The 16,392-nt window shown below is 33.8% G+C and overlaps 1 protein-coding gene across 21 annotated transcripts in view; it reads right to left on the reverse strand.

Moving 5' to 3' along the window:
• The window catches only part of PPIP5K2 (diphosphoinositol pentakisphosphate kinase 2), a 72,582-nt gene that overhangs the window by 35,659 nt on the left and 20,531 nt on the right, over window positions 1–16,392 (reverse strand). For 17 of the 21 annotated variants that reach the window (XM_019450580.2, XM_053907166.1, XM_019450575.2 and 14 more), the window contains 10 exons: window positions 14,608–14,709; window positions 13,399–13,485; window positions 12,598–12,673; window positions 12,407–12,516; window positions 11,605–11,690; window positions 8,582–8,707; window positions 8,318–8,439; window positions 7,862–8,044; window positions 2,964–3,105; window positions 1,976–2,199 (listed from right to left, as the gene is read on the reverse strand). In XM_019450580.2, the coding sequence (XP_019306125.1) occupies window positions 1,976–2,199; window positions 2,964–3,105; window positions 7,862–8,044; window positions 8,318–8,439; window positions 8,582–8,707; window positions 11,605–11,690; window positions 12,407–12,516; window positions 12,598–12,673; window positions 13,399–13,485; window positions 14,608–14,709 (1,258 nt within the window). The remainder of the gene's footprint in view (window positions 1–1,975; window positions 2,200–2,963; window positions 3,106–7,861; window positions 8,045–8,317; window positions 8,440–8,581; window positions 8,708–11,604; window positions 11,691–12,406; window positions 12,517–12,597; window positions 12,674–13,398; window positions 13,486–14,607; window positions 14,710–16,392) is intronic. The other 4 variants (XM_019450581.2, XM_019450573.2, XM_019450562.2 and 1 more) reach the window with 1 other exon arrangement.

The raw sequence follows: 16,392 nt of genomic DNA on the forward strand, positions 1-16,392 counted from the left end.
AAGTTACAAGGAGATGGTAAGAAATTTCTTCAGTGATGTAAGTAATATACCTGAAATACATACATAACACATAGGAGAGATTACATCTAAATCCCTTTTAACACTTGACTATCTTTTTAAGCACAACTCTAAGAAACCAACTTTTCATTCCCGATTCTAGAACATGTAGTATATACATAACTGAAAAAGAGGAGACATGAGGTAAAATAAGCCATGTAACAAAACAGACATGATTATGTAACAAATCATTTGTGTATTTAGCCACTAAAGTGGTAAGTTTAGATATACTTAAAGCATACTTTGAATAATGAATACAGTCACCTGAAATATTTAAGAATCTTATATTAACAGCTCACCTGTTAAACAGCATACTTAAAAATAATCTCCACTGTAAGAATAAGTATAAATAATGTGCACTGAACCTAATATGCACAAAGCAATACAAAACAGTGAAAAAAACCTGGATCTTACACTTCCAACCACTGAATCATGTAATATACCAAAGATGGTCTATATTATACATCTGATCAAACAAATAGTGTTCTCTCATGCTGAAAGAATAAGCTAATCTTTAACATGAACACAAGTAATTATAGGTAAGTTGTGCACTGTCTGAATTTCCAATTTGTCAAAGCCTGCAGTTTTTCCTGAACTTTCTGTAAATATTAAGGACACTGATCTTATTTAACTATTTTTATATGTATCTTTAAGTGAAGCAACTTTTGCTCAGAATCCTCATACTCTTCATGTATTCCATTTTTTCCTGCTTTTTAAGTTTGCTCATAGTTGGAATGTCTGATCTACTCCAATCTCCTCTTTAAAGGTCTTTTTTTTTTTTTTTTTTTTTTTTAATGTTTATTTATTTTTGAGACAGAGAGACAGAGCATGAACGGGGGAGGGTCAGAGAGAGAGGGAGACACAGAATCTGAAACAGGCTCCAGGCTCTGAGCCATCAGCACAGAGCCTGACGCGGGGCTTGAACTCACGAACCGCGAGATCATGACCTGAGCCGAAGTCGGACGCTTAACCGACTGAGCCACCCAGGCGCCCCTCCAATCTCCTCTTTACAGTATCCACATAATCATTAGTAATTGGGTTGAAAACAGGTCCCAAAAGGGTATCTGCTAACATTTCCTGTATCTCAATTTGTCTTGTTACTTACCTCTTTATTATCAATCTGATTCTCTGCCCTAATTACATTTAAATTATTTGAATTCTGGTTACACCTTTATTTTTATTCTCCTATAAATGAAAAGACCCATGACCCAACCCACACCCCTCTGATAACAACTTACACCTTGACCTCTAAATAATAATTTCAAAATACTTGCACATGAAGTAAAAAGACTTGCAAAATTTAGAGCCACAGGTACGATTTTCTCCCATTCCTCACATATTTTCATAGCACAGACTTGATAGGTACATAATGGGTACCCAGCAAACACTTAAGTAATTTATTCCACCCTGTTTTAGTTGTCTTGTTTGTTAGTATATTACTGTTCTTTAAGAGTATCAATTCTTAAATTTTAAAAAGTCACTACAAACTATTAGAAAATCAGGTAATGACTTACTATAGTAAAAAGTTTTGAATATAAAATTCACAATTATTCAGTTTCCTTTTAAAAGTTATGGATTTTATAGAGAGAAGAAAACCAACTATGTTTTTTTTTTTAAATTTTTTTTTTTAACGTTTCTTTTATTATTGAGACAGGGAGAGACAGAACATCAACAGGGGAGGGTCAGAGAGAGGGAGACACAGAATCTGAAGCAGGCTCCAGGCTCTGAGCTGTCCGCACAGAGCCCAAAGTGGGGCTAGAACTCGCAGACTGTGAGATCATGACCTGAGCCGAAGTCGGCCGCTTAACCGACTGAGCCACCCAGGCACCCCAAAACCAACTATGTTTTATCCAGTGATAGGCATTGTAAAAGAATCTACGCAACACTGTAAGAAAACTGATTCCTAGGAATTACTCACCTGAGGGATAACAATATCTGCTAATGCCTTTGAAAGCCTGTATAATTCCATTGTATTTTCTAATTTCAAGGAACCATTATGCTGAACATCATATTTTATACAGTCATATATGTCAGGGATTTTACTAATGTCGTATCTTCCATTCTTTGTTTTAAAGTCTTTTTCCAACTTGGACCATCTACGTAGCATAAGCTCTAATGTTTCACTATGGTAAAGTTGAATATCTAAAACAACATAACAAATTTAGCATATTAAACTTAGACTCAGATTAAGGGTATATATTAAAAAGTTGACAATTAGAAACATTTTTAAATATCAGAGGTATAACTGTTAAGAAAGTAGGGAATATTACCATAGGAGTATACTATTAGTAACCATACATTTTATACACTTAAATAAAAGATATAAATACATGGCTTAGGACTTGGGTTTGGGTTTGTAAAAGACCTATCCTCATGTTACACACTTCAATAATCAAAAGAAAAAGAACAACAATAACAAAACTCTTAGGCTAATACATTTTCAATTCAAAATTTAAATACTATATAATTTTCTTATTAGATTCACAAAACTAACAGAATAGACAGTCTTTAGCCGAAAGGAATCTTAGAAATTAAATAGCTGAAAGGATTTATTCTTACCACCAAGAATCCTAGATTTCAAAGTTGCCAAATTAAAACCAAGCTAATCTCAGAGTGAGAGTCCAGATCTTCTTCCAATTGTTTGCTTCTTATTATGCTAGTTATTTGCTGCCTAACTATATGACAATGCTACATAATCAAATAGTATTTTATTATCTTTGTCATGCTATCATGGATAAAATAAACCATAACCTAATTATTATTCTTTTGCTGGATGTATGTTAACTCATACCTAGATACAGTATGAGACTTAATTTTTTAAGAACTGATGTATCTTATTTTAAAATGTTTATAGTAATTAGTTAATATTTTTATTTGCTTTATGTTCCAAGGCACATAGTATTTACCTGATGATTTGGGATCTTCCATTCGATGTCTGATCTGAGAAGTCAAACTTTGTATCAAGGAATAAACTTTGTCACAGGTCTTCACAGGATTTTTAATTAAATGCATTGATTTGATAAGAGAAATGCTCCCAGATGGAGTAAGCTACAAATGAGTAAAGTATATATTTCACATGTAGTTATGCCTAATTGTCCAAGAGAACAATATACAAAACTTTCCAGTAGTTGGAGAACAATTTAATACCACACATGAAGATGACCCCCCCAAATACAGTAATAACATCAAGAAGGAAGTAAAAATCTCAGAATTACATGTTAAAAAAATAGCAAACATAAGCTATCATTAGATTGTCCACAGAGAAAATTTAGCAAAAGTACTCTAACTTACAATGAGAGTTTATTCTAACAGTGACAAATTGCTGACTCAATATGGTTCTAGTCGTTTGACATATATTTACATGTAATAACACTAAGACTCTATTATTTTCACCATCTTTTTCCAGATGAGGTACTTAACAGAGGTTAGGCAACTTGCCTAAGACCAAACCAAGAGTATGTCAAGAGTGGGATAAACTATAATGGATTCATATATAAATTTATCAGTAATTTATAATGTAAATAAAACTGCCTTAAACAAAGATTTTCATAATAAATTAAAAAAAACTAGCTTTATGCAGATTTTGATATACCTAAAAATATAATTTCCAAAAGATTGAAAGTAAAAAAAGATATACAATCCAAAATCAAGTAAGAGGGGAAAAGCTGTTGTTACTATATTCATCTCAAAACTTTGAGGCAAAATGTACTGATTGAAATGTATCTATTCTAAATTTGTAATCTACCTAATAACATGGTATCAAATATGTAAAGCAAAAATTAAGAGAACTACAAAGACAAGGAAAATCCACGAGTGAGAAATTTTAACACACAACAGTGAAGAAAGGAAAAAAGTCACAAAGTTTTGTTTTTATTGAAATGATAGAAAGTTCAAAATAAAAAAAGTTTAACTTAAAAATGTCATAGGTTTGGAAATTCTAAAACTACAGCTCTGAATCATCTATGACCAAAGAAGAAATCACAAAGGAAATTAGAAAATATCCCAAACTGCATAAACCACAAAATTTATGCATATAATCATAAAGGGAAATTTATGGCCTAAAGTCCTTATTTTAGAAAAGATTGAACATTCAAGAATTAATAAGTAGACAGCTAGTGACACAGGTTTACAAAAGTGGAAGGAAAAAAATATAAGCAAAAATTAATCAAGTGGAAAACAAGTGTAAAACTCAGAAGACCAACAAATCAGTTATTTCTTTGAAGGGAGTAATAAAGTATATTAACCATGGTTAAACTGATCAAGAGAAAAAAAACTGTAGAATGTTATGAAATAAGAAGTGACAACTCTACAAAATCCTATAGACATCACAAAGAATTTAAAGAGGATACGATAAACTCTTACAACAATGTAACTTAATACTGACACAACACATAACAACAATTACTCTGGACTCCATGATTATAATGATTATTTGATTTCCCACAAAGAAAATGTCCATAGGATTTATCAGTAAATTTTACCGAACATTTCATTAAAGATATGTATACAAACTATTCTCCCAAAATAGGACTCCCTAACTAAATTTATGAGACTAGCATAATCCAGATATTGAAAGCAGACAAAGGCATAAGAATTAAAATTTAAAGGTTAATCTGAATCCTGAACATAGATGTAAAACTTCTAACCAAAAATAGTAAACCCAAACCAGTGAGATATATTAACACCACCACCACCACCACTATGTATCTATGTAAATTGACTTTATTTTAGGAGCCAAGATAGCTTAACTTTATTTACTTTTAAGAAAAAGGGAGCATGAAAGGGACAGAGAGACAGGGGCACAGAGGATCCAAAGCAGGCTCTGTGCTGACAGCAGAGAGCCTGATGCAGGGCTCGAACTCAAGAACCGTGAGATTGCGACCTGAGCTGAAGTTGGACACTTAACTGACTAAGTTGCCCAGGTGCCCCGGAAGAGCCAAAATAGCTTTACATCACAAAAAATCATACGATGCAACAGATGAAAAGAAAATGATGAAATTCAGTAACTTTTCATGACAAAACTTTTAGCAAAATAGGGACAGAGTGAAATTTATTTTGAAACAGAATAGTTATTACAAAATGTACAGAAAACATACCTAACGGACAAGCATTAAAGGCTTTCTTTGAGAACATGGACAAGAAAATAAATGCCACTTCTATTGAACATTGTTTTGAATGTGCTAGTTATTGAAGTTAAACAAGAAAAAGAATAAAACAAATAAGGATCAGAAAGGAAGAAACAAACCTGTGAGTATGCTTTTAAAGGATCAAAAAATCTACAGAAATATTATTAAACTAACAAATGAGTTCAATAAGGTTGATGCATATAAAGTCAATATTAAAAAGCTATTTCTACATATCAACAATCAAAATAAAATTTTTAGAAGTACTATTTACAATGGCATAAAAATATATTAAGATAAATTTTCAGAAACTAGATTTGATGCATCTAAATCAATAACAACAGGATATTTGACAGCATATTTTAAAATTTATATGGAAATGCAAAAAAAGTCCTGAACAACTTGAAGAAGGAAGCATGTAGGACTTGAGAGATCTTATTCAGTGGCCCAGGATCGAGAAAAGAATATAGTGTGGAAATAGACCACCAGATAGATTATAAAGATGATACTATAAAGTGATACTATAAAGGGGAGACTTTTGGTATGTGGTATTGGTATATTTGGATGTATATACAGCTGGCAAAAATTAAGTTTGACATCTTTACCTTATAGCACACACAAAAGTCAATTTTAGTTGGATTACAGATAAATGTGAAGGGCAAAACAATAAAGCTTATAGAAGATCATACATAAGAGTATTTTATGACCTCTAGTTAGAAAAAGAAACATTAAAATGCACTGACCACAAAGGGGAGTGGGAGATAGAGGCATCCAGTTATTGAAGTCATGAGGACAGACAGTACAGCATAGGGAATATGGTCAGTGGTCCTGTAATAGCACTGTGTGGTGATAGATGGTAACTAGACTCGTGGTGCTGAGCAAAGCATAGAACATATAGATTTGTCTAATCACTATACTGTACACCTGAAACAACACTGTGTGTCAATTATACCTCACTAATTAAAAAAAAAAGAAAGAAATTTGACGACATCAAAACTGCACTGACCATAAAGGAAAAAAATTCAACTTGGAGTTCATGAAAAATAAGAACCTCTGCTTACTGAAAGACATCATAAAGGCTCAGAATAGGTGGTGGTATTTAGAACACATATCCAAAGAACCTCTACCACTCAATAAGAAAAATACAGACAAAAGGTAGAAATAAAGGACAAGAGATTTAATAGAAGGCTTCATGAAAGACGGTATCTAAATGGTCAAAAAACATCAAAGCCACATTGAACTACTACACATCCATCTTCAGAATGGCCAAAACTGAATAGTCGGAGAATGCAAAGAATAGAGACTATGTAGAACAATGATTATTTTCATGGACTTCTAGTGGGAGTATAAATTGGTTCAATGACTTTGGAAAACAGTTTGACATTATCTGATACTGAAACATAAGCATACTGTGGGTTCCAACAATTCCAATCCTAGAATGTACCCAAGAGAATGTATGCTCATATGCAGTGGGAGACATACAAGGACACTCATAGAAATATTAATCACAACAGCCCAAAACTATAACAATGATACAAGGTATATATCAATTACAGTATGTTCATAAAATAGAATACGGGTCATTAAACTATGGCCTGCAGGCCAAATGTGGTCTGTGGCATAGCCCATGGACAAAGAAAGGTATTCACATTTTTATTTTTATTTTTTTAAGTTTGTTTATTTATTTATTTTTGACAGACAGTGCATATGCAGGAGGGCAGAGAGACATAGAGAAAGAAGGAGACAGAGAATCCCAAGTGGGCTACACACTGTCAGTGCGGAACCTGACGTGGGGCTCAAACTCATGAACCACAACCTGAGTCCAAATCAAGAGACGGTCACTTAACCGACTAAGCTACCCAGGTGCCCCAGTATTTTTAAAAGGTGGTTAAAAATCAAAAAGAGTATGCATCAAGCAACCACATGTGACCGGCAAAGCCTAAAATTTACTATCTGGTCTTCTACAGAAAAAGTTTGTTAGTCCCTGAAATAAAGTACTACATAGAACTGATTATTAGTTAACTATGGAAATTCTCAAAAATACAGATAAATGTCACAAACACGACATAGGGCACAAGAAGCCAAACATAAAAGAAAACCTAATCTAATGTAAGAAACTTAGAAAACAGCCAAAACTGAGACCATAGTAGTTAGGGATGATTACTTATCCAAATAAGTATTCTTGATATAAGAAGACTATAAAAAAAGAGCACTATTAAGTCAGGATAGTAATTATTTCTAGGAGTTTGGGAAGGAGTTGCAATTGAGAAGGGGCACAAAGGGATCAGAGGAGTCTCAATGTTCTATTTCTCCATCTGGATGGGGACTATAGGAGTATTTGCTTTATTTAAAAAAAAAAAAATAATGTTTATTTTTGACACAGAGAGAGAGGCAGCATGAGCAGGACAGGGACAGAAAGAGAGGGAGACAAAGAATCCTAAGCAGGCTCCAGGCTCTGAGCCATCAGCACAGAGCCTGACACCGGGCTAGAACCCACGAACTGTGAGATCATGACCTGAGCTGAAGTCAGACGCTTAACCGAAGTCAGGCGCTTAACCGACTGAGCCACCCAGGCGCTCTTAGGAGTACTGCTTTATAATACAATAGGCTCTAAGTTTTTGTTTTATATACTTTTCTGTGTGTGCATATTTCACAATGTAGAAGAGTTTGCTAAGACCCACCTTTTCATAATCTTCAGCCGTAAAATCTCTATCTTTCTGAAGTATTTCATGAAGTCTTGCTTTCACACGTTGCTGGCAACTGCTCAAAGAGTCACTATCACTATCCAAAAGACCATTCATATTCGCACTTTTTACCATCTGAACAAGAATGGGTGTAAGCTCTCCTTCTAGAGCTAAGAGCCCCTAAACATATTAAATAAAGCCAACACAAATTCAAAAATTAGTATGCAAATTAATGAAAAGTATCATAATTATTTTGTTACATGCTGAATTTCATAAGGAATAAGCTAACTATTTGCAATGAATAAACTTTATTAATAATACAACCTATCACAATTTCAGGGCTTGAGCTGGAAATTTCAAATTCGGAATGTTTAAATATTGCCTTAGCAAAAATCTTTTAAAATGTGGTATTAGATGAAATTTCTAGTAATTCTGAAAAACATTTATTTATACCTTTGCAAAAGCAGCTGCAGTCATCTGGACTCGTCCTTCATCAGAGGCATATATTTTGAGGTCATGTCGGTAGGTACTATGTAATCTAAGTAAACCACAACCAGGAAATCCTGCATAATCTCCTGAAAATAAATACTCAAATCACTTAAGCTATATTTTTGTCTCAGTGTATTTCTATAAATATTTAGTAACATCTCAAAATAAGTGAAGATTTGAAAAAACAATGCATAAACTTAACCAAATTAAAGAAACTCCAAGATTTACCTTGACCTCCAGGATACATACACCTGAAAGCTCTTCCAAGTTCTTCAGCCTGGACCCTGCCTGCAGGAGTTAGTTCTCCTCCCCATTTTAGAACCAAAAGTAAGGATGGTTCTTCTCTTCGGCTGTCTAAGATACATGTTAATGAATAAAAGCAAATAAATGTCAAGTTGGTTTCTTTTAAAGAGGCGTGTTTCAAGATTAATTTTTTCTTTATTTTCTCTTCTGTAGCGGAAAATAGCTTTTATGTAAATTATTTTGTTCCTTTGAACATACCTATCTTTGTATGCTTTTGATTCTGTAGGGAACAACCCTTGTTCTACCTGTTAAAATCTTACTCTAATTTCATAATCTCTTCCTCACTTTAGGAAGAAAGCTCTTTCCCAGTTTTCTGAAAGGAAGCGATGTTTCCACCTTCCCTGTTCTCATAGTGATATGACAGCAATAGTATTTGTCCAATATATTTAATTTGTCACAGCTGTTACATTAAGAGCTCCCTCACCACAGCATCGAGATCTTGTCTTTATATCAAGAGGCTCGCATAAAAGGTAATGTTAGCCAAAGTGAAGATGTATACATTTTTACAAAGAGGAATCAATGATTTGTATAATTTTTTGAAAGATGTGAGAGAGCCTAAAACTTACTATAATTTAAACTTATGAATGAGATATACAATAAAATGTAGCCAAGAGCAGCTTTTTACATTTGGAATTGTGAGGGCACCTGGGTGGCTCGGTCGGTTAAGCGTCCAACTTTGGCTCAGGTCATGATCTCACGGTCCGTGAGTTCGAGCCCCGCATCGGGCTCTGTGCTGACAGCTCAGAGCCTGGAGCCTGTTTCAGATTCTGTGTCTCCCTCTCTCTCTGCCCCTCCCCTGTTCATGCTCTGTCTCTGTCTCAAAAATAAATAAACGTTAAAAAAAAAAAAATTTAAATTTGGAATTGTGTAATCTTTTTCTGTTCCCGACCAAAGTTTTTTCTCAGATATTCCACAAGCGAATGAATTTCTGTACCTAATTTATCTGCCCTTTATGTCCTAAGATCTGCATTAGGCTACAGAAAAGAGGTAATTTAAAAATGAGCACTATAAGTGCTAAAAAACTTAATGATGATTCATGAAAAGTGATAGGAATCAACTTTGTGCTAGGGGTAGTACCTTGTAGTTGTATGTGCTTCATCATGCAGGCTAATATTAATTTATGGAAGGACAATTAATTAACAGACTTTTTCAATCATAGTTATATACAGAATATTTTTGATTACAAACATTAAAGTATAGGAAATTAATCTGTATTGCTACCAATCACAAAGTGTGACACAGTAGCAATGTCAAATTTTAAAATAAATATATGAAGATCAATATAAATAAACTTGTGTTCACATTAAAATAATCACTACTTCAATTTATGCCACTATAAATAATGCCATTTTGGATATCCCCACAGGCCAATCTTTCCCTGAATATTTGATCACTTCCTTGGGATAAATCCTTATAAGTAGAATTAAGATCATAGCATATGAGAGATGACTGGGTGGCTCAGTTGGTTAAGCATCAGACTCTTGATTTCGGCTTAGGTCATGATCTCATGATTTGTGAGTTTGAGCTCCACATGGGGCTCAGCACTGTCAGTGCAGAGCCTGCTTGGGATTCTTTCTCTCTCTCTCTCTCTCTCTCTCTCTCTCTCTCTCTCCCTCCCTCCCTCCCTCCCTCCCTCCCTCCCTCTTTTACACACTGTCAAAATAAATAAATGAACTTAAAAAAAAGGTAAAAGCATATTTGAAGTTTCTTATATTGCCAAATTACCTTTCAAAGGGCTACATCAATTTATACTCCTACCAACAGACTGAAATCCACTCATACTATATTCTCATCAACATTCTTTAATAATGATTTGACAAAATAATAAGAAAACACTCTGCTAGTGAGATAGGCAAAAGTAATTATTACTATTATTATAACTGTTTTATTGCGCATCTACATTTCTTCATGAAATGGTTTCTACAATTTCTGCCCATTATTATTATTTTTTTAATGCTTATTTATTTATTTTTGAGACAGAGAGAGAGAGGTAGAGGGAGGGAGGGAGGGGGAGAGAGAGAGAGAGTGAGCACAAGCAGGGGAGGGATAGAGAGAAAGGGAGACAAAGAATCCAAAGTGGGCTGCAGGCTCTGAGCTGTCAGCGCAGGGCCCAATGCGGGGCCAAACCCACAAACTATGAGATCATAACCTGAGCCTAAGTCAGATGCTCAATTGACCCAACCAGGTCAACCAGGCATCCCTCTGCCCATTTTTACTTTAAAACATAAATGAATTTTTGGAGTTTTATGCTGACTGCTTTTAGGAGAATGACATTTAAATGCTTTATTCAGACTTAATTGGTGGAGGAAATTAACTAATTAGAAACATGATTATTGGTATTCTTTCAAATAGTCTTTTTGTACTTTTTGAGCTTTCTTCCTGAACACTCTGCCCTCTTCTACCAAAAGACGAAGAAAGGGACCGATTAAGTAACATTTAGTTATAAATAAGGTTTCTGAAACAATCCCAGAGTAAATGGGGAGTCCTACAGTTTTTAAAATAAAATAGATCCTTTCCTTAAAGGGTAAACTATACTTTATTTATTTATTATTTAAAAAAAATTTTTTTAATGTTTTTTTTTATTTTTGAGAGAGAGAGAGAGACAGCATGTGAGCAGGGGAGGGGCAGACAGAGACAGGAAGACACAGGTATCTGAAGTGGCTCCAAGCTCTGAGCTGTCAGCACAGAGCCCGAGGCGGGGCTCGAACTCACAACACGTGAGATCATGACCTGAGCCTAAATCAGACGCTTAACTGAGCCACCCAGGAGCCCCAATCTATCCTCTATTTAAAGGATAGGAAGCAAAGTTGACAAAACTCCACTTTAATTTTCCTTTATTCAGCATGTCAGCTCCTTAACTGTTACAAAGGAGAGGGTACAAAGGCAGTACAATGAGTAATAAGTCTCTACATATAATTAAAACACAATAGGCATTAATAGTGATATACCTTCCTCTTCACTAGATGTTTTAGGACAACCATGAGGGAGATAAGTTAGTTGGACTTTACGATTTATTCCAGAAAAATGGCCATACCTGAAAAACAAAATGGCAAGCAGAATGAACGATTTTCAGTAAGTGTTCAATGAAACCTCTTAAAGAGAAACTAAAATCCATCTAGATAAAAATTAAATCTACATATTAATGCCCTCCTCTGTTTTTAATTAATTGTTGAATTCTTTAAAATACTGTAGCAGAAAGTCTGTACCATAGGTAGTCATTCTAATCTCATTAGAAAGGAAAACAAAAAAGTTTCTCTACAAAAGTTAGACAATTTTGAAGAGATGACAAAGTATAGAAATATATAAAACAGAAATGTATGGGCATTTAAAAAATTAAGGAAATAAGATTCTAGGTGGCCAAGTGTAAAAGCTTCCAATAGTAATAACGGTGTTATCAATTTCACTTGACTAAAGCATAGTTCAAAATTGTTTTTTACTTAAACAACATTTAATCTGTGCTCAAGTTAGACATGTTGCTTTCATCCTAAGTGGTACTTCATAAAAGATCCAAATGTTTCTCATCAAAATTAAAAGTAAAACTAAAACAAGAAACTTCAACACAACAATCTATCTTCTCACTGGTGCAAATAAAAGTCTCACTAGACTTTCGCTAATTTCTCTTCAGCTTCAGCACTAAAGTGGAAAACGATCAAACTGTGAAGGCAACGTAACATAGAAAGTCATACATTATAAAAGAACACTGTTATCAAATTTAGTTATCAAAATTAAGGGTTTCAAAAATATTCTCACATTTCTAATACGGTCTTAAGTTGTTCAAGTTTTGACTTGTTTTCTTCAATTTCAGAATCATTATTTTGCCCCAGCTCCATAAGAAGTTGTCGGGCAATGTCCAGCACTTCCTATAAAATAATAAAGAACTGAATTTTTATGTAACTTTGCCATTAGCAATTTATAACCAACAAGCAGTCAAATGCACTTGCCTGTAATTGTTTTGGCTTTTTGAGTTTTAATTTCCCAGATTTATATCCATCACACTTTTCAAAAAGATCGAAAAATCTTATTAAAACAAAAGAGCACAGTTAGTCCTTTGCAATAATTAATATTACTACCATATACTTAACATAAATCAATTATAAATGAAGACATGGGACTTGGTCTATGGATTTCAAATACTGTATGTCCTCTTTCACTATAGAAGGTTGCTCATTTACTGTCAGTGACAAAACTTGGTATTCTCCTAACCACGGCAAGCTAATAATCACTATAGATTATTTTTAAAAGTTTTCTCATGATGGAAACTGAATATATGATTGTAAAATTGCATATCATATTCTCTGAAGTCACTGCATACGTATACATATAAAAAATGTTTCAACACATATTTATTGGCTCAAGTTTTAAATTTTTATTATTTCCAAATCAAATAGTGAATAGAAATAACAAACTTTTATTCTACCAAGTTTTTTCTACAAGGTTGAGAGGTTAAAGGACTCTTGAGAGAATAACAAACCAAGATTAAACATCTTAGGATGTTTACACTTTTACAATAAACGAAAGGTGGGTCAGATGGATGATAATTTACGGATATTGCCATCATAATTTTCAGATGCTAATATATACAATTACTTTAAATGGATTTTGTCTCCATCCAGTGGTTTAAATTAATGGCCAAGAAATGGGAAAACAGTTTTCCTATATGATGTATTGATCAAAATAGCTAATCACCTATCAGAAATCTTAAATTATCTCCTAAGTGTTAAATTATTCCCCTTAAAACATACTTTTGATGCCTCACTTCCATTTTCATTTTTTGTTTTGGTGTTCGATCCCCATGACGTATTACAGCTATGACACATCTGAGTTCCATCCTAAAATAAAATAAAAGTTCTCAATTTTCTAACAAAGATTTGTGTTATATAATTCAGACTCACACAACATCTCATTTCTTTAGAGCCATCTTTTACCATTTCAAAAAGTTTCCTATGAAGATAGTACTTGTAACAACTAGTCAATTTTATCAAATCCAATCTTAAAAAGATTTTAAGAAGCTGGAGGGGGAGTAATATTAAGCTATATATCAGCTTCTTCTCTAGAGATGACTATGCTAACTTTGGAATAAAAGTAAATGGATGACAATCCCGGAACTTCATAAAATACTTGGTCTGTAGCAGAGATCATTACAGACTGAGATTTCATTAAATCAAAGCAAAATAAAGCTTTACTTGATAGCTGCTATATTTATTTTGCCCTTGTAAGAAGAACAAGTACTTCAAACTCAAATTACTAGAAGATAAAACTGTCTTAGAAAGAATGCTAGGGTATAATTTAGTGTTTGCCAAACTACAGGCCACAGAACACAACCCTGCAGGATTTTAATAAGTTACCTAAAAATTTTTATGTTAAATAGTTTGAGAATACTGGTTTAAAACAAAATTAAATATTTGTGTTTCTCCATCCCAACCAGCCCTTCGCAGAATTTTAACATGCTAATGTAAATGTCTAACTTGTAAATATGAAGCATTTGGTCAACCCACCTGAGTAGCAGGTGAGTTTCAAGCAGTAATTTTCACTAGAATATTATAAAACAGTTTCGCAATACTGGTCTAATTAATTTACCTCAAGATAAAACTGTATATTTTTTCTTTATACAATAAGAGAATAAAAGCTGTACAGCCACTGACTACGAACCTTTAAGTGACATACCTGTTGGTACCTCCTTTATTTTTGTGACTTAATTCAATAGTTCTATAGTTACACAAGCATTTTTCAGGATTTTATTTAATTTTTTTTCAGATTTTATTTTTAACAATACAAAAGAGTTTTGGTCTAGGTGGACCCTTGCAAAAGCATATATTTTTCCATCTGCAAAGTGAATTATATGAAAACATACAAAGTGTCCAATGATCATTTAGAAATTTAATCGTTATTGTAATAGCAGAGACTGATGTACAAAACCCAAGGAATTTCTAAATGAAAATATTCAAACTTACATCGTTCCAGATGTAGTTGGTACAATTGGGATATCTTCAGCTTCTAAGGGTATTGACCAGGGGATATGAAATTGTGGAGCAAGCTCTCGCATTACAATATTGCTTTGATACAAAAATAAAAAGCTAAGAATTAATTTACTTTAAGGCAAACCTCAGTACTTAATGACTAATGATATAATCAATGAAATTAAAGTCAAACTAGTGATTCTGTGATTACAGCACACAAAAATTAACTCAAAGAATCAATCCTGATAAAGATAAACTAGATTAGCAGTTCTAAACTGGTATATCAGAACACCCTAAAGAGATGCCATGAATTTGGAATTATTAATTATTTACGTTAGTTTTAAAATATAAGTCACATTGGATTCAAATAAATCACTATAACTGCATCATATGCACTTATAGATACAATCTGAAAACCAAGATTGGCTCCTCTTTATGGCTACGGATCATTTCTTACAAGTTTATTGATCACTTTTGAAGTTACTCTAAATACTGTGGCTCTTTTTTAATAAATTTCTATTATACTTTCCTAATAGGGTTAAAAACAGAAAACATGTTAAGTAATTATAAAACATTTTTTGTTTTGCTTAAATTTAGCACTTATTCATGCTAAAATTTAGTAAGCTCCCCTAAATTTCACCTTAAGCGTTAAGTTCACCAACCTTTAAAATATTCTATAAAAGCTGACTCCAATTAGGACAATACATTTATTTATTTATTTATTTATTAATAATAAATAATTATTTATTTATTAATAAATAAATAAATATTTATTTATATTTATTTGAGTGAGGGAGAGAGAGTGCATGCAGGAGTGGGTGAAAGGGGCAGAAGGAAAGAGAGAGAGAGAGTGAATATCCTAAGGAGACTCCAAGCTAAGCATCACATGAGGCTGGATCCCACCAACCTGGGATCTTGACCTAAACTGAAATCAAGAGTGAGATGGTCGGACCTTATGAAGATAAAAAGCTTCTGCACAGCAAAGGAAACAACCAACAAAACTAAAAGGCAACCAACGGAATGGGAAAAGATATTTGCAAATGACACATCGGACAAAGGGCTAGTATCCAAAATCTATAAAGAGCTCATCAAACTCCACACCCGAAAAACAAATAACCCAGTGAAGAAATGGGCAGAAAACATGAATAGACACTTCTCTAAAGAAGACATCCGGATGGCCAACAGGCACATGAAAAGATGTTCAACGTCGCTCCTTATCAGGGAAATACAAATCAAAACCACACTCAGATACCACCTCACGCCAGTCAGAGTGGCCAAAATGAAGAAATCAGGAGACTATAGATGCTGGAGAGGATGTGGAGAAACAGGAACCCTCTTGCACTGTTGGTGGGAATGCAAATTGGTGCAGCCGCTCTGGAAAGCAGTGTGGAGGTTCCTCAGAAAATTAAAAATAGACCTACCCTATGACCCAGCAATAGCACTGCTAGGAATTTATCCAAGGGATACAGGAGTACTGATGCATAGGGGCACCTGTACCCCAATGTTTATAGCGGCACTCTCAACAATAGCCAAATTATGGAAAGAGCCTAAATGTCCATCAACTGATGAATGGATAAAGAAATTGTGGTTTATATACACAATGGAATACTACGTGGCAATGAGAAAAAATGAAATATGGCCTTTTGTAGCAACATGGATGGAACTGGAGAGTGTGATGCTAAGTGAAATAAGCCATACAGAGAAAGACAGATACCATATGGTTTCACTCTTATGTGGATCCTGAGAAACATAACAGAAACCCATGGGGGAGGGGAAGGA

Source organism: Panthera pardus, unplaced genomic scaffold (genome assembly GCF_024362965.1).
Source record: "Panthera pardus isolate Hobbes unplaced genomic scaffold, ASM2436296v1 HiC_scaffold_2, whole genome shotgun sequence".
Taxonomy (NCBI): domain Eukaryota; kingdom Metazoa; phylum Chordata; class Mammalia; order Carnivora; family Felidae; genus Panthera; species Panthera pardus.